The sequence below is a fragment of the Terrapene carolina genome, unplaced genomic scaffold (assembly GCF_002925995.2).
Source record: "Terrapene carolina triunguis isolate 2854851 unplaced genomic scaffold, T_m_triunguis-2.0 Scaffold33723, whole genome shotgun sequence".
NCBI lineage: Eukaryota > Metazoa > Chordata > Testudines > Emydidae > Terrapene > Terrapene triunguis.
This window is the reverse complement of record NW_020698074.1, coordinates 6649646-6676431: the sequence shown is the minus strand read 5'-3', so window position 1 is coordinate 6676431 and position 26786 is coordinate 6649646. Positions and strand designations below refer to the sequence as shown.

The window sequence follows — 26786 nt, the reverse complement described above, 5'->3', positions numbered from 1 at the left end:
CTTGAGAGGACTAATGAGACTTAGTTGCTCTTCATGTTGTCTTTTATTATTGGAAAATATTATTTAGAAAACGATGCGGAGTGTATATTGTATATGTTGCCCACACTACAACTCTCACCCGTGGATCTTGCAGCACTTGACAAACGTCAATTAAGCTCACAACACCCTTGTGCAGTTAAAGTATTATCTCCATTTTATTAAGCGGGAAACTAAGAGAAGACACTAAGGAGTTGGCTACATTTGGGGTAATGTGCTATATGGAGTGTGATTTCTAAAGCACACTAATGTGTTGCACATTAATTGGTCCGTGTAGAGCGTGCTAATGCGCAGTAAGGGTTCCCTAGTGCGTGTTAACATAATGCTCTTTTAAACAGCACTATGTTAAAGTAGTTTACACAGACCAATTAATGTGCAGCACATTAGTGCACTTTAGAAGTCACACCCCTCTAAAGCACATTACCTCACCATGTAAACAAGCCCTGAAAAAGGTTAAATGTCATGCCCAACATGAGGCAATGTCACGGTAGCACAGTTGGACTAGATTCTATAGGTCCTAGTCATTTTCTAACCACTGTACAAATCTGTAACATGGGGATAATGATACTTATCTCCTCTATAAACATTTTGAGATCTATGGATGACAAACACATTATAAGAGTTAAGTATTGATGGATGGTTGAGACTTTTCTCAAACAAATTATCCAGCTCCAGCTCTTCAATCATTTCTACATCTTGGAGGAAAGTTCAGTGTATTTTTCTGATAAACCTGATGAGTTCTTTGGAATGAGCAGAGAATGACTTATTATAAAAGGTATCTCTCTCTCCCCTTTTAAGTGAGATAACATTAATGTCAAGTGATCCTATTTATGTGGTTGAGTGAATCATTTATTTGATTAATTTAGCTTCTCTCCCTCTGCTCTTGGAATATCTGCAATCATATAGCAGTTTTATCAAATGTATTCATTATCCAAATGTACTCAATAAAATCTTCAGATTTTATTTTGTGGACTGATTGTGTATGTTACCATCCAAGTTGAGTTTATACATGTGATTAATCATATTGTATTATTTTCCATTCCTGATACAGTGACTTTATAATCCTTAACATCAACAGAAGAGCTTGAAGAAGCTCTCTAGCTTTGAATCTTTCAGGGGGAAAGCAGTGCAGGGAGAGGTTGCAGATAAATTGGAGTATGACATTTTTCAACCTTTTATTTTGTGGCTCTCACATATTTTGTCTAAGGTACTGTGACATTACCGAGGGTACAATCTGGACTGATGAACAGCTGTCCCCCTTCAGTTCTTCAACCTGGTGTGCCTTTTACACTGCTTTGCTATGAGAGGTACCACTCCTGGTCTGCTCTCACACAGCCACCCAGTTATATTGTATGAATGCTATAACCAGCCACTCATGAATTACACTGTAGAACAATACCAGCAAATTCCCAGTCCCAGACTCTCCCCCAGAAAAGTGCATTTTGTACTGCGCAGCTCTCTCTTGGACAATACAAGCTCATATAAAGTCTGTCATTTTATTAATACAAAATGATATGCACAAATCCTGCTGTCCCAAAAGGAGCTTCCCAAACACTTCAATCCAAACAAACTGTCTAGAGAAAAACAATAAAAAAAGTTTGTTAACTACAAAAGGTAGATTTTAAGTGATTACAAGTAATGAGGCACAAAAGTCAGAATTGGTTACAAGAAAATAAAAGTAAAACACAACTAATGCCAAGTTAACAAGCTAGAGTGAATTCAAAGCTAAGTGTCTCTCACCACATGTTTCAGCAGGCTTACTGGTTGAATCTCTTTCAGTCAAAATCCCTCCTCCAATCCAATGCTGCTTCTTTGTTCTTCAAGTGTTGTCGATACCATGAGTAGAGGGAAAGGGAGAGATAATTTGGGGCATCTGCTCCCCTTTCTTATAGCTCTTTCTCTTCTTCAAGAATCATCTCCAGCTGAGGCTCAGGAGATGGAAAGCCTGTGTGCATGGAATCCCCCAGCTCTTTCTTTGTCAAGATTTAGATTTTCCCCACATACTCTTTCCTCCCAAAGAATGGCCTCTAAACCAGGTGATAGTCCATTCAATTTTGTTGACATCTCGCTGAGGCGTCGGCTAGCCTTTTGTCTCTGGGGAACTGGTCTATGGCTGCTCCCCCAGACTTGGAACATGTCTTAGTAATACCATACAGAGGAATCTTATAACTGTACATGTCATATTGCCACAGATATTTTACCAGGACAATAATAATTAGCAAATTATGAGTTTTCAAATGATACCTCACAAGGCATACTTTGTACAAAATGTATCATAGTCCTGTAAAAGAGGTGAACATAGGGGTACAGACTGTCACAGATTCATAGTAAAATTAGACGTGCACAATTTATTGCTTGGATGCAGAATTTAATTTTCACTCTCCCTACATTTACAATAGCAATGGGGTGTGAATGTGGTCCTAGCTGTTACGAGTGAAGTGAACTCCTTTTCTAGCTTGTTTAATTGTCTCTGTGAAAGGACTTTGTGAGGGGTTTTGAGATATCTGTCGTCATGCTGTGCGCTGAATGTGTAAATTTAAAATTAGTTTATGGCAAGTGTTTGTGTGAGGTAAAGCTACCACTGAAATTTTCACAGAAATCAGCACAGAAGGTGTATGAGCACAACTGAAGTGAAATAGTTTTTAATTTTTCACAAATATTCATGGACCTTTCCCCTTCCCCCCACTCTACTACTTATTACACTAAAGGAATACTGCATGCTTTATGATTATTCATTTTCTTTGATCTTGTTGATTTTTATAGCTCCACTAGAAGATGGACTCTCTTACTTATTTAGTCCATAGTACGTGCAATATGGTCAAGATTTTCATAAGTAAGTAGCAGTTTTGGGCTTTCATACTTGCTAAGAACTTTCAGACAATCTGGCCCCTTTTGAAAGTGCTAACTGCCTTCTGAAAAACAGGCCCCTTAAAGATGTCCCAAATTGGGCACCCAAAATCATGAGCTGATTTTGAAAATAATGGCCTATATGTTTCTCATTTTTAAAGCTCATTTTCATGTAATAGTAGTAGTAGTAATATTAATATCTAGCTTTTATATAGCGTTTTTCATTTGTAGATCTCAAAAGTACTTTACAAAGGAGGTGACTATCATTATCCCTATTTTACAATGGGGAAGCTGAGGCATGGGGGTGGGGAGGTGAGTTGCCCACAGTCCATCAGCAGGCCAGCAGCAGCACCAGGAATAGAACCTAGTTCTTCTGAGTGTGAATCCAGTGCCCTATCATTAGGCCCTGCTGCTCTGTCAGCGCCTGCTTCTTTCTTTGTTTCTCTTTCTATTACTTTTCCAGTATTGCTAAAAACAATAATAATTAAAAACTTCTGGTGTTTTTTTTTTTTTAAGGTGAAGGGGTGCTGGGATTTTTTTGAAGCGAGAGGAAGAGGTTGTCAATGCCCCCCCCCCAAAAGAACTGTATGTTTAAGTGGTAACCATATAACTTACATATATCAGTGCAATACCAGTATCACCTTCTGCGCAACTAGTGGCCTTAGATTCATGCTTGTGAGTTTTGAAAAGCTGACACCCCAGCTAGTTGGACTGGCTCACTCATCCTTTCCAGGAACTGTCTTGGATGCAGAACTTCTTGCAATCTATACCCACTTTGAAATTTAAATCTGTAGTGTTCTCCATGTCAGACACTCATCACAACATATTGTAAACACTGTCGTTCCAAGAGCATGCTGATGTGAACATTCAGAGATCAACCTATTCTTAGTGCCATCAGGAAAAACCCTGCCCTGATTTTATTTCTTTCTCTGATGAGAAGAGGGTTCCAGAAATGAGGAGGGGAAGGAGGGACAAGTGATTTTTTTTTTCATTTTTCCTATTGTTGTTTTCTTCTCAGAGAGGGGCAACAAAAGGTAACATAACAAATCTATTTAAAATATGAGTAATCTGGGGAGCCTAAATGTCTTTTAAAATAGACAGCCAACATGTACTTGGGTGAATCTCTGAAAAAGCAGACATAAAAATATTGCCTTCCAGAAATTAGCTATGTTTTCTCAGGTGCCATTTCTGATCAGTACATTAACTGCACTTCCTTTCCTGAAGTCACACTCAGAGAGGAACTAGAAGTTTGAAGGACTACTTGAATCTCATTAGGTGGCACACAAAGCTCCAGCTCAGAGAAATAGGTATAAGAATTTTGCTAGGAAAGGAGAATTAACAAATTCTTAGCCTGATTTATACAGACCAGATTTTCCTTCTGATTTGTCTTTCAAAGGAGGTCTCAGAGAAACATAGGCATGATGATAATATTAACATTCAACAAAGATAAGTAACTATGATGATTTATGTCCCTGATCTGTAGCCATATATTTGTGTGTGTTTTATGTAATAATAAATTTGGCTAGTTCCTGCTAGTAGAAATGTGTTTGACAGTGCTGTGCCTAAGGTCAGGAATATTACAAGTAGGCTCCATGCAAGTGACAATGAACCTCAGTTTCAGCTTGCCACTTAGAGCTGTGCAAAATATTACATAGTAATACTGACCACTCTCTAAATTTGCCCACTCCTCAGAGAGATAAGATGTCCGTGGCTGAATGTCTTCACCACAAGGTCAAAAGCTCTTTGGAGTATGGATTCTCTTTTACTATACGCTTATACAGCATTTAGTAAAATGGGCTGTGATTTTCGTTGGAGCCTTTAGACACTACCAAATATTAATAATAATATTTGATTCAAGGCTCTTCCATGAAACCGGATAGTTTTACATTCGTTTTCCAGACAAACAAAAGTGTCATCGAAGTTCAGCATGGAATTTTTTCTACCATCTGGATGTCTATGGAAATTTTGAGGTACCTCTTCACGATGCAGTTCTGAATTTTGAGTCTGGTTAGTTGGGATTAGCATGGTTTAAGACATATTAGTGCTGGTCTTCTGATTGATTTGAGTTGCCCCATTTGGATTGAGAGGAGTTATTTTTACTCTTTCTCTAGGTTGAAAAGATGTAGGAAAGTTGCAGTCTGTTGACTAGTTAGAAGAACATTGGCATTCCCCAATTTTATTTTATTTTTACAATCAAAATAAGAATACAGCTTGGTACTTCTTATTATGAGAAGCATGCCTGGGAATTGATGATCAAGTTTCTGCGAAGGGATAAATTTCACAGTAATTTTGATGTATTGATGTATTTATTTTTAAACAAGAAGGAACTGTGATTAGCCTGGGCTCTGAGAAGGATTAGAGAGAGGCCAGCATACCTCTTGGTGACTGCCTTGTTTCATGGTCTGAAGGCACTGACTGCATTCTTCTGCCTGACATTATTTTATTTCTCCTCATCATTATAATATTTTATGACTTAAGAGAACCTGTTCTGTTGTGCCACTGCCATTATTACAGGCTGAAGGCCTGATAATTGGAAATGCTGGGCACTCATGACTCCAACTGAAATGAAGGGAAGCTGAAGGTGCTCTGAAAACCAGGCCGCTGGCATTTTATTTTTTTAAGGGATTGAGGCTTTACTCAGAAATTGAGCTGCTGCCTTGACCAATTCCCCCTTGACTACACAGCCTTGGAAATGAATGGATTTCATTTGATTAGAATGAGACCTGAACTCCTAAATTAACTCTGACCCTAGCTCTATAGTCAAGAAATTGATTAGATTTTAATCTGACATTACAATTAAACCTCATGTGTGCGATTAAGCTTTGCCTCCATAATTGGAATGTTGCACCTCAGGAAAGATCAGAGACCCTTTTTCTTTGAGGCACTAAGTAATTCCATGCACAATGTGCTCCTATAGCAGCAGCAACTGCCATGGCAAAGGTAATTATACATACCGAATAGAAAGACAGGTTTTGAAAAGAGGCATCACTCCCAAGGGGCTGTATCAGGAGAGGAGCCAGGCCCAGGAGAAGAGGCATGTGTTCCTCATCATTGGGCATCTCTCAGTCAGGTAGTTCTGTCTGGATACCCCCAAAGAGTTTTCATGTCTAGTCTGGCAAATTTAATCGGGAGGAAGAGGTTACTAAGGATAGTGAGGCATGTATGGGAGCACAGGTTGGGAAGCAGTTTGCCCAAAGGGTACATGATGTTACTGTTCTAGTAATATGTCACATAGGCTGCTTATCTAAGCACCACTCATTTGTTCCTGATGGTAGGTGAGGCTGCTGCTGTAAGCGTCTGTGAGTTGCTAATGAGGAAGATTAGGAGGCTGTTGATGTGGAGGAAAGCTCAGGTTAATTGAGATGAAGGATGGATGTATCAAGGATGGGCTCAGACTACCTGACAGTCTTTGTGATACTGGCCAGCAGCATGGTGAGGGAAACTGCATCAATTGCAGAAGCTTATGTGGTAAAATGTCCTTTGGGGTAATTTGTCCACCAGTGGACAGTTTTTCAAAAGTGGTCAACTCTCAGCAGCTGCCATTGCCTTCAGTTTTGCCCTCAGATTCTGAAAATCTGGCCATAGCTCAGTAAGTCCCACAGGAGAGAACAACCTCTTTGGGCAGAATATCTTCTTCCTTTTTGTGTCTCACAGGCCTTCTCATCTCTCTTTTTTTCTTTTGTTTTTAAACGTATGCTTGACTTTAGGGTGGAAGAGAATTGCACAGAGAAAATTTGTATTCAGTTTCTCCTTTAAAAAAGCCTTTGTCAATGTGTGGAACAGGGCTCCGTTTAGCTGTTTATACAACTAAAATAAATGGAAACATATTAATCATCTCTACACTTTCACATAGAAAATCACTTTCTCTGATACCTCTTTGGCATACCGCCATAGAAAACGGGAACTCATCGGCTACTGCTAGCGGAGCTTGTTCTTTGATCAGACATTGGTTTTCTATCCTCTTACTGCTTGGGTTCAGTGTCCACTTCTTAGTCAGCATAGCTTTGGTGTACATATTGCTAACAGTGGGGCAGGTTCTTCTTTTGATGACTAGGCTTGGAGTTTTGTCTATGACTTTCTTCATCCTAGCCTGCACAGTAAAGCTCCACACAAACAACTTGCTGTCACCTCTGAGAGATCGTCCAGGGAAGTAGCTAGTTTCCCTGTCCTGCAAAGAGGTTCTATACTGTCTTTCATTTACTTTTACATTGCAGACCAGGGCTGGCTTTCCAATGTGGTGTGTTTACACTTCTATCCTGATTAGAAATACAGTTCCTGGGAATTACTGTATTTTCCAGATGTGGGTGTTTTTTTCCAGTTTGGGTCCTGCCTGTTAATATTTTATTTTCCCCTTCTCTTATGTCTTTAGCCAGTGAGACCTGCAATGATTTCCACCCCATGTTCTTCACGCACGACAGATCATTTGAGGAGTTTTTCTGCATCTGCATCCAGCTGTTGAATAAGACGTGGAAGGAAATGAGGGCAACCTCTGAAGACTTCAACAAGGCAAGAGAGGGGAAATTAGTTGACAGAGTTCTAAGACATGGATGTGTGCTCTTAACTGAGGCACAAGGGATTTATACATTCCTCTCCCAATTACTTCTCTTGAGGTTCTCCTGTGTAAATCCCTTGCGTGTCAATGTTGAGAAATCAAAAAGCAGTGGATGGGAGGGTCTGTGGAGGCTTTCTGACCTTTTTCAGTTGTGTTACACGGCAGACTCTCAAGATAAATGCGATAAATCTGGCTTGAGGGGAAACTTTGCCTTTTTATATTGTTAATACCATTCTGAAGTGCTGCAGCCCTGAAGGTTGTAAATAATGTAGGGAGAGTAAAACAATGATAATTCTGTGCATCCTTTCATTTCATTTGGATGACCTGAGTGCTGAAATGGTAAAATATTCAAAAGTGGACATGATCCTGCTGCAACTTTAAGTGTTGTGCATGTCAGCAGCTGCAGTTTGAAGTAACAAAGCTTGCAATGCTAAGACTTGTTAGAAGAGATTTGAACACTGATGTCTGGAATTCTATATTCAGCCAGACTTGCCAGCAGGTATCCTCGTCCTTGCTGGCCCATTTGACTGGCTCTTGATACCCTTGCCCAAGGCTGGGAATAGAGAAGTTGATGGAGAATGAATACTGGAGCCTCTAACAGCTCCAGTGTTCAATACACAGAGTCTTATTGGCATTAGACTTGGATGCTTCATGCCTAATGCCAAACTGAAATGTAGCTGAAAGAGGGTTGGCTGCTCAAGTGAGGAAAAACAGGATTCCCTAGATGAAGTAGTGGTGGATCTTCAGGACACAGTGTGGATTGGCCATCTTTTAGATACAGGTAACTGCCAATGAGGACATATGCTCTGGCAAGAGGAGGAATGGATCCTCATAAAAAAGCACACTATTCTTGTGTGGGATTTTCTTATTACACTCTGTAGTTGACTCGCCAAGTATTTACTACCCAAAAATGCCTCAGCAAGACAATTCACTGGATAGTTTGAAAATTTAATTCACATGTATAAAGATGCCAACACTTTTTAAGAGGTCATCATAATAAGTGACTATATTTAACAAGTTTATGAATGGATGTTGATCACTGAAGCTATATTATCATCCCAGCCCAATAAGGATTTGGTATGTAATTGCTCTCACACTGAATTGAGAATATACAACTAGTTATCCTAGTGGATTAGTGTAATAGGGCAGTCTCATTTCTGACAACAGACAGTCCCCAAAAAGATTCAGTGGAGGATGAAAATTAATATATTTATTTTTTAGCAGTTACATTGTTCTGGGGTTCTTTGGAAGACCAAGCGCAGTTGCCTCTCTGTTGTAATGTACTATTTAAACTTTTAAAAGGATAGGATCTTTTAGCCCTTCCTTTTACAGATGAGTGCCTCTTTGGAGACAGCACCGAGCAATCCCCAAAGGATGCAGTTTGTTCTCATATGTGACAAATTGCTTCTCCTCACTTTCTATCTTCATAAGCCTTAGCCTTTTTAGTTTGAATAACTTTTATCATCCTGGTAATGTCTGAAAGTACCACTTTCATACCGTTTGTTAATCACTTGAGATGTGGAATTCTTTTCCCCCGAACTCAGTTGGAAACTCAGTAAACTGGAGTAAGGCTCTTGGAACCTAATGTTTCTGCTTGAGAGCTACTCTGTGGTCTTTAATCGTAATGAAGAAGGGATAGCTCTTTTAATTTAAATTTTGATTAATCAAAGTAAATTGGACATTCTAGAGGTATTAAGAAGTTTTACAGCCTAGCTTGTGTGCACATTTGGAGACTTATTCCCCACCTCTCACACTATAGAAAGGTTAGTATTGCTAGAAGTCGAATTGTTGGGAACTCCCCACTACTTTCACATTGGTTCCTTAGTCTATTCTTAAGGCTTCAGTAAACCATAGGTAAAGACTTTATTTCAGTGGTGAAATCCAGCCACTACAGTCCATGCTGGGGAGATTCCATCACTGTTCATTAATTTTAAAGCTTTTTTAATAGCAGCATACGGTTTGAAGAATTCTATTGTGTGTTTTCAAAGAGATCGGTAAGATCTCATGCTTTTTCTTTTAAACCCTCCCTCATTAAACTTCTTGTCATCCCTGGCTATTACACACGCATGCATTAGAAAGAGACTCTAATGTTCTTCATATCTTAAAGAAGAAGAATCTTACCATTATAACTGTAACCTTTTTTCAGAGACTTCAGAGGTAGAAGTCTGTATAGAATAATTCAGTCAGGCAGCTAAACTTATATTGTGCCTTTATGACATACTTTAGGGCTTACATTATTTATATCTGGTGGGTATTGTAGAAAAATTAAGATGTAGTTAGACCCGCAAATGGAAACAACTCCATTTTACTTGAAACCTGTCTTGTTTTTGGAGTGCACAGGTGATCAAAGAGCCTTTAGCATGCTATGTCATCAGCTGTTGTTTGTAAAAGTGCGGCATGGTTTGTGCCTTTGTAAATATAATATTTCCTAGCTGTACGTAATCATTCATGTTGTATATTGGTACATGGGATGGTTGTGTCTCAGTTTTACTAACAGGTCTGAGATTAATGTGAGTGAACTAGGGGGCACTTTTGAGTTAGTCCAGGGGATTGGTAATGGAATACAGAACCTTTCATCAACAGGGTGCAGGTTTAAATCTAGCTCAGTAGGGACTAAATGGGAGATGGCTGTTTGGTGTCCTATGTAAAAGATGTTTGGTGATCACATAAACCTACCACACCACAACAGCTTGTGCTAATTGGCCCTTTGTTGCCGGTCTCATCAGAGGCTGTGTCTTCACTGCAAAAACTAGTAACTGGAGTCCAGAGAGAGAGAGAGAAAGAGAGAGAGAGAGAGACACACACACACTATGGGGCAAGCAACCAAAGAAGGGAGTGTCAAACCAGTTGAGAGCTAATCCCCAGATGAGCCACAAGGAGGCACCCCAGCAGTGAGTAGTAAACAGGGTCACACCATCCTGGTTTTTGTAAACCCCCGCATTCACTGGCCATTTGAAGGAGCAGTTGGCCATGTGAGCTAGTGAATTTGACAGCAGAGTAGGTTAATACATATGCATCTCATGGATCTCCCTCATGTCTGTCATATGCACCCTCCATGAAATCTCCCTGTGAGCAACCCCCTGAGCCCATCCCTCCTCCACACACAGAGTCACATCCATGTTGAGTATGAGATTCTAGGGACTTTTGAGAGCGATGAGCCTAAATGTAAGTCGGTGGCTCCAGAACCTACTGTGATTAGCATGCCAAAATCTCCTGTTCAAATCTCTGTCATCCCCAATAAAACCATACCTTGTGAACTTTTCTCCCTCAGGACAAGAATCCTGGTTATAAATCAACTATTTTTATTCTTAAATATAAACATTTTCTCAAAGTATTAAGCTGCTGTAATAATTTGCAGGGACTGAAACTCAGGCAGTTCAGCATTTCAGAGGGACCTGTCTGGTTGTCTTGCATGAACATTCATCCATCAGACTGCCCTACTTAAGGCTTCTTGGCAGGTTCATGTTCAATTGGAATTGTAAATCCTGAGTCTTCCTGGACTTACTGTTGACCTCAAATGGTTCTCAATCAATATATAAAAAGTCTCTTTTTGCAGAAACCACAGCACCTAGGTAGTCAAGAAAATTCACAGTACAGCTCTAAGGAGTAAATCTGTTGTAGTGTATTCACAATTAAGATTTTCTAGTGGTAATGAAGGTGTAGACTGTATCATTTCAAGAAGGCTGACAGAATGACCTAACCAAGATAAAGCCATGGACCACCAAAATCCAAAGCTTTTAAAGTCCTCACATCTCCTGCTTTGATTGAAGCAACTGCTGCAGGAGGAAATCTAATAAATTACTAAACCTATAACTTTTTTTTTTAACTAAAGAGTTAAGATGTCTTATTCTCAAGATTTTCCCTCATTGCAGAAATATAATTAATACATTTTACCATGTAGTCATTTGAGGTCATCCTTCTCAGATACTGAAGATATATTTTTATTGCCAAATAATGCTATATGCTATAAACTTTGCAAAGTTCAATTAAAACTGTTATTTCAAGTTACTGTACCAGACAAACCACAATAAGGCCCTAGACCTGTGTATCCATGAGGAGTCCTGGTACTTTATTGGGATGTCTCACTGGCAATGGCAGTCCATGGTACTAGATCCCAATGCAGGAATGGGGCATAAATTGATAATTTATGAGATTATATTAAGAACATGCATAAATCATATGAGACATATTGCAGGCATACATATAACAAACAGTGCTCTGTGTTGGGCAATAGTAAATTTAATAGGTAACATTCACACTGGCAGCAGATAAAAGCAATAAATACCTTTTGTGAATCCTGTAATTAAATACCAAAGCAAACACTGAGGCATTTGATGACCACAAATGACATTTATTGCTGACACACTCCAACACTCTGAACATTTTTCCTTGTTCTATGACAAGATAACAGAAAAGACAATGAGCATAGTATAAAAATGAAAAATATTATTTCTCTGCTTGGTGAGGATTTGAAAGGACTATGTTGCTTCTTTCTCAGAGTCTCTAGTGACTTCATGTTGTAGGCATAGTTAGAATGTATAATTACTCAAGGGCAGGTTTAGAATATGACTAATTGTTCAAGAGCAGGATTTAAAAGTGAATAATTATGTAAGCAGTGTACTGAGGGAGGCAAGGTTTTTTTTTTTTTTGGTCCAGCACTACTTGTGATGAATAGAGAACACTTGGGAAAAGAGTATTTTCAAATGCTGTTTGAAAGTAAGGACTATGGGAGATGTCCAGGGAGCGTGAAGTCATCAGTCTGGGGCCACTACGGCAAGCACTCAGTCACCTGCCTTGATGCATCCTCTGGCAAGAAGGTGGTACAGTGTGTGGTTGGAATGGTGATAAACTGTGTGGCGCTCACAGACTTTGTCTGAAATCTGGGCTTTATTTTGGACTTTTTGGTGAATTCCAGTTTAATGAGTAGAACAACAAGAACCAACCAGGCCTTCTAAATGCCACTTGACATTATGTCCAAATTCACATTCACTCTGTTTCCATAGGGCAACACAAAACACTGAAAAAAGAGGAGAAAGTGTCTTGTATCACTCTCGAGTGATTCCCTCTACTGGTAGCAGGGCTGGTTCCAGGCACCAGCTTGCCAAGCAGGTACTTGGGGCGGCCACTCCGAAGAGTCCAGCTATTCGGCGGCAATTCGGCGGACGATCCCTCACTCCCGCTCGGAGTGAAGGACCTCCCGCCAAATTGCTGCCGCAGATCGCAATCGCGGCTTTTTTTTTTTTTTTTTGCGCCGCTTGGGGCGGCAAAAACCCTGGAGCCGGCCCTGACTGGTAGTAATAATACTTAGCATGTTTTGTTCACAGTTCACAGAAGTATTATCCCCATTTTATATATAGGGAACAGAGGCACAAGGATATTAGTGACTTGCCCAAGAGAGACAAGATGCGTGAGGAAATATCTTTTATTGGAGCTCTTCTTTAGGTCTGACTTGCCCAAGATCACACAGGAAACCAATTGCAGAGCTAGGTATAGACCTAGATCTCCAGACTACACTCCTTGCTCACCCGCTGCCCAATCCATTGCATCACACTGACTCTAGATTTATGGAGCAGCCCCAACTGGTTCCAAAAGTCTTTCAATCCTTCATCTATCTACCAGGACCCTCAAAGGCCCTGAATCACAGTAACTGCTTATATCCTTTACTGAAGGAAACCAGTCACTTAATGGATGGCCAGAAAGAGGTACCATGATGAGGTTTGGGGAGACAGTTAAAGGAGAAAGGGAACCTTAAAAGACCTGCTTTGCCACCTGAAAGGGAAAAAAATAGGTAATGGAAAAATAAAAGTGAAAAGTAAAATCCAGTGTGCAGAACATGCTTTTCTTTTTAGTAGCGGTGTGCTAAGTAGCTCTTCACAGATGTTCACAAAAGTGTTTATTGTTTTCTTATGGGCATCTCAACATTTGTGAAGCAGTGAATGTAATTTCTTCTGGGTTGACTTGAGAAATGAAATGTTTGCGTTTAACTAGGGAAAATGTTGGGATAGCTGAATGATTATACCTTTCTGTTAGCCTGATTAGAATTTTATTTGGTAATGCTTTGTTATATTGGTCAGAGAGACTGCAAAATGGATAATTCTCTTGTAGAATAAATGTTGTATACCTCAGTCTCTGGCAGATTAGTGCAAATTAAATTAACCCACCTGCGGCTATTAGCACTCTATTAATTTTTACTGGAAACAGATAATTGCTATGAATATATTGTTATTAATTGTGCAATGCATGAAGTTAGCTAAACACTTTTTCTTGGCAATTATAACTCATTTTACAAGTCTACTGTATGGCGTTTATAGAAAGCATGAGTTTTTTAATTGAAAACTACTATTCAAGAATAGTAGAAACCTGTTAGACTATAATTGGGTGCAGTGAGGTTATCAGGTCTATTCCATTCGCTTTGCTGTTTTAAACTATGCACTTTGGTATGTTACACTGTAAATCTATTCATTTAAGAAATTTCTTCTCACATCTGGTCAATATTCTATTAAATCGGCCCTTTTAGTGCACTGGAAATTTATCCATTTAGCAAATGTATCCTTTATCAGCTATTCATTTTAAAATAGCTTGGTATATAACTTCATCTATGTTTATCTATATCTTTCTCTGATCTACATCAGTATCCCACTATATTGCCAAACCAAGACAATTACTGCAAAAGGCACCAGGAGGTTAAGTAGAGAAGATGCAGTCTTGTATCTACAGATGGGTCAGAATGCAAAAATCAGATTAAAATTTCAACATTCTTACCTGAAAATTTGGGGTTGTTCAGATCAAAGGCACTTGTCACATAGATAACATTTTTCATCCTCTTCAACCTAACTCCTTTAGGCCCCTTTAAAAACCCCAGCCTCAACTAATATCGTAAAGAATGCATTCCTGTTTTTAAAAAACAGTTAATTGAGTTGGGTTTTATGAGATTATAAGCATTTAAATTGAACTTTGAAGTAGGGCTGTCGATTAATTGTAGTTAACTCACATAATAAAAAAAAATAATTAGAATTAAAAAATTAATAGCAATTAATCACAGTTTTAATCACACCAATTGAAATACCAATAGAATACCAATTGAAATTTATTAAATATTTTGGATGTTTTTCTACATTTTCATATATATTGTATTCCGTGTTGTAATTGAAATCATGTCCCCTGGAATGGTGATTGAAGCATAAAGGGACATATGAATCTTCAGCGCATCTGGCACGTAAATATCTTGCGACACCAGCTACAACAGTGCCATGAGAACACCTGTTATCACTTTCAGGTGACATTGTAAAACAAGAAGCGGGCAGGATTATCTCCTGCATATGTAAACAAACTTGTTTGTCTGAGCGATTGGCTGAACAAGAAGTAGGACTGAGTGGACTTGCAGGCTCTAAAATTTTACAATGTTTTATTTTTAAATGCAGGGGTTTTTGTACATAATTCTACATTTGTAAGTTCAACTTTCATGATAGAGATTGCACTACAGTACTTATATTAAGTTAATTAAAAATACTATTTCTTTTGGGTTTTTTTACAGTGCAAATACTTGTAACCAAAAATAAATATAAAGTGAGCACTGTACACTTTGTATTCTGTGTTGTAATTTAAGTTAATATATTTGAAAATGTAGAAAACATCCAAAATATTTAAATAAATGGTATTCTATTATTGTTTAACAGTGCGATTAATCGCGATTACTTTTTTTAACCACTTGACAGCTGTACTTTGAAGCAATAAGAAAAAAAACTGCTGGCCCTTTTCTGCCCTCTATGGTATACAAAGGCAAGCTCATAACTTAAAAAAAAAAAAAAAAAAAACTTCTAGCTTTTACACTGAAAATATCATGTCCTCACTTCCTTCTCTTTGCCAGATGGCTCTGTAATCTTTGGAAGACCGTCCTAAAATAGTGGTGTCACATCAGGCTACTGGAGCTGTGCAGTAAGTGGGATGCTGATTAATGCAATAATCCTGTAAAATTATCCATGGAGGCAGAACGTTATGTGACCTCTGCATGGAGTTCCATTGAATTCATGGGAGCTCCATGCAGTTGTAAGGTACAGCCACATGAATCATTTTATCAGGATAAGGAGCTAAGAATAAAGCTCAGGTTACAAATTTGTGTGGCCCCTTTTTTTATGTAATCCAAAGACCTTACCAAGGTCCTCCCAGGGGGAGGGATAGCTCAGTGGTTTGAGCATTGGCCTGCTAAACCCAGGGTTGTGAGTTCAATCCTTGAGGGGGCCATTTAGGGATTTGGGGATTTAGTTGCAGATTGGTCCTACTTTGAGCAGGGGGTTGGACTAGATGACCTCCTGAGGTCCCTCCTAACCCTGAGATTCTATGAAATATTCTATGATGGGAGTAGCAGGGTGGGAGAGGATACAGTGAAATAATCACGTAGGTCTTTATCAGGAAGGAATTGTTACAGGGGAAACATTTTAAGGGTGAAATCCTGCCCCATTGAAATCAATGGCAGTTTTGCTATTGACTTCAATGGCGCCAGTTTTTCACCTTTTATTTTGCTTTCCAGTTCACCTTTCAACTACATGGCAAACAGGAAGTGCAGAGAGACAAGGTAATACTTGGGTAGGCATCATATTATTGTTGTTTTTTAAAAATCAAAAATTGTGTTCCACTGAAAAGGTGATTTTGCATGAAGAGAAGACTGAGCACTGGTCTACACTACAAACTTATGTTGGTATACCTACGTCGCTCAGGGTGTGGAGGTGGATTACCTACACTCTCCTGTCGCAGTAGATAGCGTCTTCACTAAGCACTACAGTGGCACAGCTGCACCAGTATAGTGCTGAAGTGTAAACAGGCCCTCAGACATAGACGACTAGTGCCTCCCCATACGGGGGGTGGGGGGAGGGGCACCAGCTAAAGGGGAGGACACGTGACCTCCCCACATCTCCTCCCTGCCCCCAGCCCAGGGTCCCCCGGCTCTTCCTGCCCCCTCCCCGCCCTACGTTACCTGTGGGGGGAGATGGGACACACTGTCCTCCCACTGTGTCAGCTCTCCCTCGGCACGTTTGGCTTCCCTCCCTAGCAGCCAGGCCTGGGCAGGGAGTGGGACGGAGCCACTCCTGTTCTCTGCTCCATGCAGCATAGCAGCTGCCTCAGCGAGAGCCTGGCTGGGGAGGGGCGGCAGTGGCCGCCCGCTTCCTGCCCAGGCTCAACTTCCGGGGACAGGGGCTGACTCCAAGCATCCGGCTCGCTCGGCTGCTGGCCCCAGAAGTCGAGCCTGTGCAGGTGGCAGCCTGCCGCTGGCGCCGCCAGGCGCTCTCCCAGGCAGCATCCCAGCATGGCCAGAAGAGGCTCTGGTCCACCCCTTCTGCTCCGGCTCTGGCCCCGCCCCTTCTTCTTCCCACCCGAGCAGCTGCTGTGTTGGCACTTGACCCTGCATATCTTCCCCTCACTCCGCCAATGGATCACCTCTGCCCTCTGAGGTGAATGAATGCCAGTTTGGGTGCTGCCTAGAAAAAGAGAGATTGCCTAGGGCAGGGAACAAAAGGGTGTGGGTGGACAAAACATTCATTACAATCAAAGCATCTAGGTAAATAAAATAAAATCTTTGCTCTTGATATGCAGTATCTTAGGTTTATTTCATCCTGCTGCTTAAGTTTCTGATTTTCTTTTACTATGGTGGTTTATTATTCATTTTCTAATAAGAATTACAGTGGTTTAGCCTTAGTTTCCCCCTTCTCTCTATCATGCAACACAGCTCAGACTAAACACAAGTGTCTTGTTGAATATTTGCAAACTGATGATGGGTCTCCTTTTCTAAAAGCCTGGATTCCCCTGACTGAGTGGATTCCGCTCTTTCATTCCATAATTAAGACCATTTGTTACTGTAGATCTCATACATGCTTGAACACCCTGTAGATGGCAATTTAAAAAAACTGTTGCCTCTTCATGTTTTCAAAGCACTCTTCATTTTCATCACTGTGGGTGCAAATAGGGCCAATAAACACCCTTAGCTTTCAATAGGGTGATTGTACTGTGAACTACTAACCGTGCTTTTTTGTACTCTCTATAAAAATGTTTGGCATTGGAAGAAATTCTGTTACTTTCATGCAGGCTGTATCAGTCAGTCAGTGAAATGATATAACCTAACTAAAACTGTCACCCGAACAAAACATGTTGTGATATTGCCACTCTCATTCTCTGTTTAAAGTGATGATAAAAATCAAATCATGGGAACCCCTCTCATCTTCGAATTTGAATTTCTTCTTTGTAATGTATGTTTCCATAATTTGGTTAAATCAGAGGTGCATGGCATATGGCTTTTTGCTGCATGAATTGCTGCTGATGTAAATGTCAGTGAGCATATAATTCCAGATTTTCATTTTGTAAATCACAATGCAGGGTTCAGCCTGAAAGCTCCCTAGACTATAGACCTTATTATAGGCGAATAAAAAAAAGGGGGGGGAGGAATGACGTCTGAGATTTTCTTTCAGTTGAAATGAGGTTATCATGATGAATGATGTAGCTGACAATGAGATTTTTATAGCCTGTCTTAGAGTAGCAGAGGAACTCAAATTATTATTGGCTCACTTTAAGTAATTGTAATCTAAATAGCACTGTGGTTGAAGAGAGGGAGTGAAAATCATTCAGATGGCTTTTTCTTTTAAACAAAGCAAGATTTTCTTTTTGTCCTTATACAAGTGTCCTTGTTTGTCGTCTGAAATTTACATCTCTTGTATTGTCTTGATCAAATACAGCGGTTGCCATTAAAAAGCCAACATTTACCAATCGGAGATACCGCTGTTTCCCCCTATTCTTAGAACAGGAGATAACAGCCCTGTGTTTGACAAAATGTGCAGCAGATCACCAGTCAGACGATCTAGACGACTCACTGCACCAGGGTAAGCAGAGTTGGTGAGCCTTCAAAGCGATAAAGACAAATGAGTGTAGCCTGCTGGAGGATAGAAAGAGACATGGTGAGTGAGAGATGAGCTTCTGAGTTAACCCAGTGAGCAAAATGGGAATTGTTCACATCTCCTCACTGATTCAGTCTAATTATCTGCAGTCTCAGAAAGCCAGTACAGTAACTCCTCACTTAAAGTCGTCCCAGTTAACGTTGTTTTGTTGTTACGTTGCTGATCAATTAGGGAACATGCTCGTTTAAAGTTGTGCAATACTCCCTTATAACGTTGTTTGGCAGCCGCCTGCTTTGTCCACTGCTTGCAGAAAGAGCAGCCCGTTGCAGCTAGCTGGTGGGGTTTGGAACCAGGGTGGATTGGCAGCTCCCTGCTCCCCTAAATTCCCTGTGTGGCAGCCGCCCAGCAGGCTATCAGTTGCCAGCAATTCAGCTGTCCCTCCCCCCACTGCCATGTGCTGCTCCTGCCCTCTGCCTTGGAGCTGCTCCTGGGAGTCTCCTGCTTGCTGTGTGGGAGGGCGGGAAAGAGGGGGGCTAATATCAGGGTGTCCCCCTCCCCCCTGCTCCTGCCACCTGCTTACCCTATCTCCATAGAGTGGGGGGGGAGGGGAAGGACACGACAGGGCTCAGGACAGAGGGAGCTTGAAGGCAGCTGCTGCTGTCTCAACTTCCTGATCTACTTAAAAAGGCAATGTACTTAGAGTGGGGTCAGTGTACTTAAAGGGGCAATGTAACATTGTGCAAGTCATGACTGCAGCATTGGACAAATTTGAGGTCGCATGGGCGAATTGCCTTGGAGCCCAGAGGCAGTACAGAAATGAATACCAATCCCATTGTTACTATCACTGGAATAGAAACCAGAATCTCTGATTAAAGAACTTGCTGCCTCAGTTAAGGACAGTAAAAAACATGACTATGAAAACTGAAATGCTCAAGGTCTCTACTTGCATCAAGGATGTTAGGCTGGTAGGCTACTACTGGAAGGAACTGAAGTGCTATGACATTTCGCAGGGTACCCAGTATTATGAGGCACTTCACCACCATCTGCCCATAGCATGAGGAAATCTTGTATTTGTCTTGTGCTTGCTATGGATCAGCTCCCTGAAACCACCTGCCTCTGGCAACACAAGCACTGTCTTCCAGGCCTCAAAAGGTGTCTCTCTCTCTCTCTATGCATATATACATACATACACAGGTTAGCAATAGGGGCACACCAACCCCTGAGTCCTCTGAGTGTTCCGAGTAGTGTTCAGCCCCTTATCCACCTAAACACAGAATTACCAGGCCTGCTATTCCCAAAGGAACAGTACATTGCACTTTTAGAGCACAGCTCTGCTGTAGACACAGCACTTATATATATTTATAGTGAAAACAAAAATAAGTTTATCGTTAAAGAACAGAGATTCAAGTGATAGTGAGTATGAATATTGGAAACAAATGGTTACAGATAAAACAAGTTTATAACTCACTTGCTAGAGACTAAACTTAATTAACGAGGTATTCCTCTATCTCTTACAAGAAAGCTTACCCCAAGTTCTTTCCCCATCATTTTCAACCAGTTTGGTTGAGATCCCCCTTCTCATAAGATCAAGCCCGCTGACCCCTTGTCCTCACAGATTGAAGGACTGTCTAGTGGGTCATATGCATCCGTTATAGTTTCCAAAGTTCATTGTATAACCCCTAAACAGGATAACTCCTGCTGTTCACCTTGTCCTGTTAATTTCCTCTCTTTGAAGATTTCACAATCCTTCGTTAGCTTTTGGTTTAGATTTATGAGTGGAGGCCCATTGTGAACCATATAATACTTAATTTACACATAAACAGACAGACAAACATTTCTTGACTGAAAGAGAGCCTGTTTTTCACCTTTGTTGGTAACGAGGCCCTAGACGCAGACCTGAAGAACATAATTTTCAGAGTATAGACATAACTCCTAACATGAAATCTGTACGTGTGTTTTGCAGTGAGACTGATGTCCAATGTGACACAGACTTATTAGAAAGCAACAGAGAGTCCTGTGGCACCTTTAAGACTAACAGATGTATTGGCGCATAAGCTTTCGTGGGTGAATGCCCACTTCGTCAGATGCATGTAATGGAAATTTCCAGGGGCAGGTATAAATATGCTGGCAAGAATCAGTCTGGAGATAACGAGGTTAGTTCAATCAGGGAGGTTAGTTCAATCTGCAGAGGACCTCACCCTCCCTGATTGAACTAATCTCGTTTACAGATCCAGACTAACACGGCTACCCCTCTGATACTAGACTTATTAGAGACCTCACTTGACCCCTCTGGGTGAACTAGAATATAGATACCAGACCCAGGGGATTCCTGTAACCCATATACATAGAATCATAGAATATCAGGGTTGGAAGGGACCTCAGGAGGTCATCTAGTCCAACCCCCTGCACAAAGCGGGACCAATCCCCAGACAGATTTTTGCCCCAGATCCCTAAATGGCCCCCTCAAGGATTGAACTCACAACCCTGGGTTTAGCAGGCCAATGCTCAAACCACTGAGCTATCCCTCCCCCCCTTATAAACCAAGCTTATGCCTGCTCTGTATGGATATTCAAGATCCACTGGCACGTTTTATAAGAATAAGTGTTTGTCCTGTTGTGCTTGACCAAATGTCCTAGGGAAATTGGAAAGCCAGTTTATCCCTATACAGTGTGAGCATATTAATAACCATCTAAGACTTATTTTAGTACAGCCTACTTCATAGTGAGAAGAGTGTCTGAAAAACACCAAATGGGGTTCTGGGACATCATTATTTTTGCAAACACAGAAGTAAAGAGGGCAATTTCATAGTTGCCAACATTTTAAGATTCTTTTCCAAGGATTCTTCTCCAGCTAAGCCAGCGTATGGAAGCTGCCAAAGAGCTGTGCACCCATCCTGGTGGATTTTAGGTTACTTTTAATCTGAATGCTCAGCTTGTAACTCCTCCTCCCTATTAAACTCCATTTTGTGATTTTATAAAAAAAATACACATAAACTAGTGATCGAGGAACTTCAAAAGTGGGATTCAGAACAAACACTCAGAAATTCAGATGCTTTTCTGTTCCAGCTCCCTTTCTCCTTTCCTTCCCCTACCCCGCCCCCCCCATGGCCCCTTTCTCCCAACAGACTTATCCCTGTCTGCAGGGCCAGCTCCAGCATTTCTGCCGCCCCAAGCAAAAAAAAAAAAAAGCCCCCCGCGATTGGTGGCGGCAGTTCAGCGGCAGGTCCTTCGCTCCTAGAGGGAGTGAGGGGCCTGCTGCCCCCGAATTGCCGCAGGTGCCCCCCCTCTCCCTTGGCCGCCCCAAGCACCTGCTTGTTAAGCTGGTGCCTGGAGCCGGCCCTGCCTGTCTGTGGCTGTCATCTTGAGGGGCTGAGAGAGGCCCATTTGCTGCTACTGCTCATCCAGGCGGCGGGGGAGAGAGGAATGGTAGGACTTTTCTCACAACCTGTGGCTTTTTTCTCACTTTCTCTGCTGAGGAGGGCCAAGTCCCATATTCCAGCTATCTCCGCCAAACTGATTCTTTCCACCACCACCCTTTTCACCACCCAATAGGTACTCTCATTCAGTCTATTTGCTATTCTGCTCAATGGCCTCTAGTGATAGAAGGCAAAACAAACCCCTCAGGCTGTACCAATGGCCACAGTCCCTGGGTTCTGAACAACTGGGACTGCTTGCAGCTATGTATTTTCACTACTGAAAGGAAACTGAAGGGCATTCTTTAAGTTAAAAGACCAAAAAAAAAAAAATCAAGCAAACATTACAATTTCCTCTTCCTAAATATGAACCTGGGCACTTGACCAAGCAAAGTGTCCCTTACATGTACTAATAAAAACAATACCTTTTAATAATGAAGAAATCAAATTGGGAATTCTTTTTTTCCTGCCCAACTCCACATGCACTGTACTAGCAGACTATGTTGTTTGAGGACAAGAATTTTGCCATTGAGCTAGTGGATAAACCTTAGACACATGCACGCACGCACGATGTGAATGGGTACCAGCTACAGAAAAACTGTTGGGAGTAGTTTACTTTAAATCTCTATATAAAACTTTGTTGCACTAGTATGTTTTTCTTTGCCTTGTTGCCTTTAAGCTATAAAGAAGAACAGAATGTTTTATAGCTGCTCAATTTGCTTTAGTTATTACCATGTGAAAGAATTTGATGATTCTAATTTCCTTCTCTACGCTTCTTGATTTTAGTACTATAGTAACACTTCAATATCTGTTGTTGATTTGATGATAGCCAGGACTTTCTCATTAGTTTTCTGCTACACCACCATCCTGAGGACATACAATCACCAAATTCAAATGGGGGACTGGCAGTAGTTTAATTTAATTTTTGCTGAGTTAATTGTACAATTTGCATGCTGGCTGTGCTTAGAAGTAGCTTCCTCTTTTGGAGATTGACACATTTACAAACTACTTGTTTCATTGTTCAATATGAAATATACATAAATAATATTTAAAACCAAGTGTTTTTAAAACCAAGGCAGAAAAAAATAGAATGAGCCAATATCATGTAATTTGTCAAACGTTAAAGAAGATAAGAAGAGTAGAGTTGGCCAGAAAACAAGAATTATAGGTTGTGGAAAATGTTGAGGTTTCAGAATTTTTTATTCCTCATGTGATGGGGGGAGGGAAGAGAGTAAGATCCCCACCCCAGAATAGCCCAGTGGTTAGGGCACTCACATGGAAGACCCAGGTTCAAGGGCTTGCTCTGCCTGATCCAGTGCTTGCCCTTACTACTGGCCTGTTCTGGGGGCTTTGTCTGGTTTTGATGAGAACTTCCATCAAGGACCTAAGGGTATGTCTACACTACAGGATTAATCCGAATTTAGATAATTCGAATTTGGGAAACAGGTTGTATAAATTCGATTGTGCGCGGCCACACTAAGCACCTTAATTCGGTTTTAAACCACATTAATTCGGTGGTGTGCGGCCACACTACCCCATTAACTTAAACACAGTAATTCGGTGGTGTGCGTCCACACTAACCCTAATTCGAATTAACAAAATCGATTTAGGCTCTACTCCGTTCGTCGAGGTGGAGTACAGAAATCGATTTAAAGGGCCCTTTAATTCGAATTAACTGGCTCTGTAGTGTGGACGGGTGAAGGGTTAATTCGGATTAAGGCAGCTAAATCCGAATTAAAGTCCTAGTGTAGACCAGGCCTAAGAAACCTTTCTAATGAAGGTTTTGTCAAAACCGATACATTTTCACAAAAAGTTTGTTTTGACAAATCAGCATTTTCCAACAACAAGAGAAGTTCTGTCCAAAAATTCCAGGTCAGGCTCTGGAGAAGATTCTCCCTCTGATACAGTAATCACCAGAATATCAGCATGTCCCAAGTTACGGTATGGTGATATCTGAGATCAGTTTTCACTTATACTTAGAAGAGGAGGCTTATATAGCACATGTATGGTAAAGGTTGGTGTGACATGACCCAGGATATAATCTGGACCAATGAATAGCTGTGTGCCCTCTGTTCTCCAACAGAGGGTGCCTCTTGCACTGCTTTGCTGTGAGAGCTACCATTCCTGGTCTGCTCACACACAGCCTGTAGCAAGTAAGTTACTCCCAATTATATTGTCTGAGTGCTATAGCACTCCATGAATTACACTGCAGAGTAACATCAGCAAATTCCCAGTCTCAGACTTCCCCCCCCAGAAATGTACATCTTGTACTTCCCAGCACTCTCCTGGACAATACAAGCTCATATAAAGTCTGTCATTTTATTAATAGAAAATGATATGCACAAATCCTGTTCTCCCAAATGGAGTTTCCCAAACACTTCAATCCAAACACATTGGTTTAGATAAAACAATAAAACAAGTTTATTGACTACAAAAGAGAGATTTTAAGTGACTACAAGTAATGAGGCATAAAAGTCAAAATTGGTTACAAGAAAAAAAAAGTAAAACACAACAAATGCCTACTTAACAAGCTAGAGTGAATTCAAAGCAACGTGTCTCTCACCACATGTTTCACCAGTCTTACTGGCTGAATTTCTTTGTCAGGATTCCGCCCACAGTCCAGTTCTGCTTCCTTGTTCTTCAGGTGGTGTTGATGCTGTGGATAGAGAGACAAGGAGAGATATTTTGGGGCACCTGCTCTTTTTTCTTATAGTTCTTTCTCTTCTTCAAGAATCATCTCCAGCTGAGTTTCAGGAGACAAAAAGTCTGTGTGGATGGGAACCCTACACAGCTGTTTCTTTATCAAGATGTAGATTTTTTGCCCACACCCTTTTCCCTCCCAAAGAATGGCCTTTTGACTAGGTGATGGTCCATTTGATTTGTTGACACCTGGCTGAGGCATCAGCTAGCTTTTTATCTCTGGGGAACTGGTTTGTGACTGCTCCCCAGACTTGGAAAATATTTTAGTAATCTAATACAGTATAATCTCATAATTTTACATCCAATGTTTCAACATACATATTTTACCAGGACAATACTGATCAGCAAATTTTGAGTTTTCATATGACACTTCACAAGGTATAATGTGTATGAAATGTATCATAGTCCTGTAAAAGGGCTAAACATAGGGGTACAGATTGTCACAGTTGGTAAATGTTTTTAATGATTTCTATTGTAGTTTGCCCTTTGTGTTTCCAGCCCAAGTTGTTGTTGTTATTTATTTGTAGCACATTTGCTTAGTGGCCCCAACTGACATCGTGACCCCATTCCTCTAGGCATTGTACAAACATATATATTAAGAGAGAATTCTTGACCCCGACAGATTATAATCTAAGTAGACAAGACAAAGAGTAGCAGAAAAGAAGTATCATTATCCCCACTTTACAGATGGGGAACTGAGGCAAAGAAAAATCGAGTGACTTTCTGAAGGTCACATGGAAAGTCAGGGGACTGAGCTGGGAACTGAACCCATATCACCTGTCCACAAGACTATCCTCCTTCAGAGGGCCAACACATTCATTTTACTTAGTCTGACAGCACACATCCATTGGTAGGCAAGGACTTGATTCATGGAGGCAACATCTTCAGCATACATACCAGTTTTCCCCCTTTATTTACATATCATTTAAAAGCAATGAAGTTTATAGATGCAGAGTCAGGTGGATTTTTGTTATGAACTGGCAAAGTGATAATATGTTGGGATTTGGAGAGCAAAGAGGAGGATGAGGAGAAAACTAAGAGATGGCAGTCATATACTCTTTCAGTACATTATCCTTCATACATAGCAGCCACAAGCAGGAAAGATTAGAGAACTTGAGCTGTCAAATGAAAAATTAAGTTACAATGTTTTTCTCTATTTTTAAATGACGGTGACGATTATCGTTGTACATGACAAATATTTAGATGTGTGTTTAAGGGCAGTATATGCAATGCTTGCTGTTACCACCAAGACATGCTGGGGCCAGTAACACTCACAACTACCCCAATCCTGCAACTTGATCCTGCAAATGCCATAAACAACCCCATTGTTCTCAGTGGGACTCAATGTGGGCACAAGTTTTGGTTGCAGGATTGGGGCCTTGAAATCTGAGTGCTTCCATCTCTTGATGACCTGATGGTGGGTGCAAATAAGGTATTGCAAATGCAAAGGGAGACAGGGACTCGATCTAGCTGAACCACACTCTGTTAATGCATTGTGAAGGCTGATGCCTGCAGACTGTGAACACACCTGGCCTGAGTAGGTGGGACTACTCAGGCGAGTAAGGGCTGCAGGAGCAGACCCTTGGGACTAGCTCGGATCAGTGAGGGTGAGGGGATCAACCAGTTGTTACTGTTTCAGAGAGGGGTGTTATTGGAAGCTATAAATTTTAAAAGCAAATACTGTACCTACAACTGTACTGACAATTAGAATAACAGGGCTGCTCAGGAATCAGAGCAGCAGCACATCATATTTCAAAACAGTGCAAAGTAATACCGGGGAGAAAATTAAGAGCTGCTAAAAATATATTCACGGACTGGAGAAAGGAAAACAGGCAGAAGAAAATGTGCAGGTTCCATTAAGCTGCAGAAATTTTCTGTGGACACACCAAGGTACTTTTTCAAAGCAGCATATGGGGTTTATTCTGGTGGCTCTAATTTTAACATGAATGGGAGTCACATGGCATACTCCCTGCATATGGCTTTGAAAATATCCCCCTGAGCAGTTAAGGAAGACTGAAACTTCTTCAAAATTATTTTTTCTACCAATTCTGAAATGTTTATAAATGAAGGCACTGATGGATTTAAAGCAGCCCTACACAGTATAAAGGAGAAAGATAACAGATAAAAAGATATTGACCAAGTGCTGTAAATACGCTTGGGTTCCAATCTACAGGGAACTGAACCTGGAGGAAGAAAACCTGGGTCTGCTCCCACTTTGGCCACTGATTCTGTGTGGCCTTGACCTTTTTGTGTCTGTTTCACTAAGATTATTATGCCTGCCGACTCTGGTAAAATGCTTTGGTATTCAGATAGCTGCATTTTCACAATCATATGTCGGCACAGTTCCATTATGTTGCTT

At 40.8% G+C, this 26786-nt stretch overlaps 1 protein-coding gene across 2 annotated transcripts in view; it reads left to right on the top strand.

Moving 5' to 3' along the window:
* LOC112119106 (engulfment and cell motility protein 1) overlaps nt 1–26786 on the top strand; it is a 444965-nt gene that overhangs the window by 302727 nt on the left and 115452 nt on the right. For both annotated transcript variants that reach the window (XM_026663518.1, XM_026663519.1), the window contains exon 16: nt 7253–7389. In XM_026663518.1, the coding sequence (XP_026519303.1) occupies nt 7253–7389 (137 nt within the window). The remainder of the gene's footprint in view (nt 1–7252; nt 7390–26786) is intronic.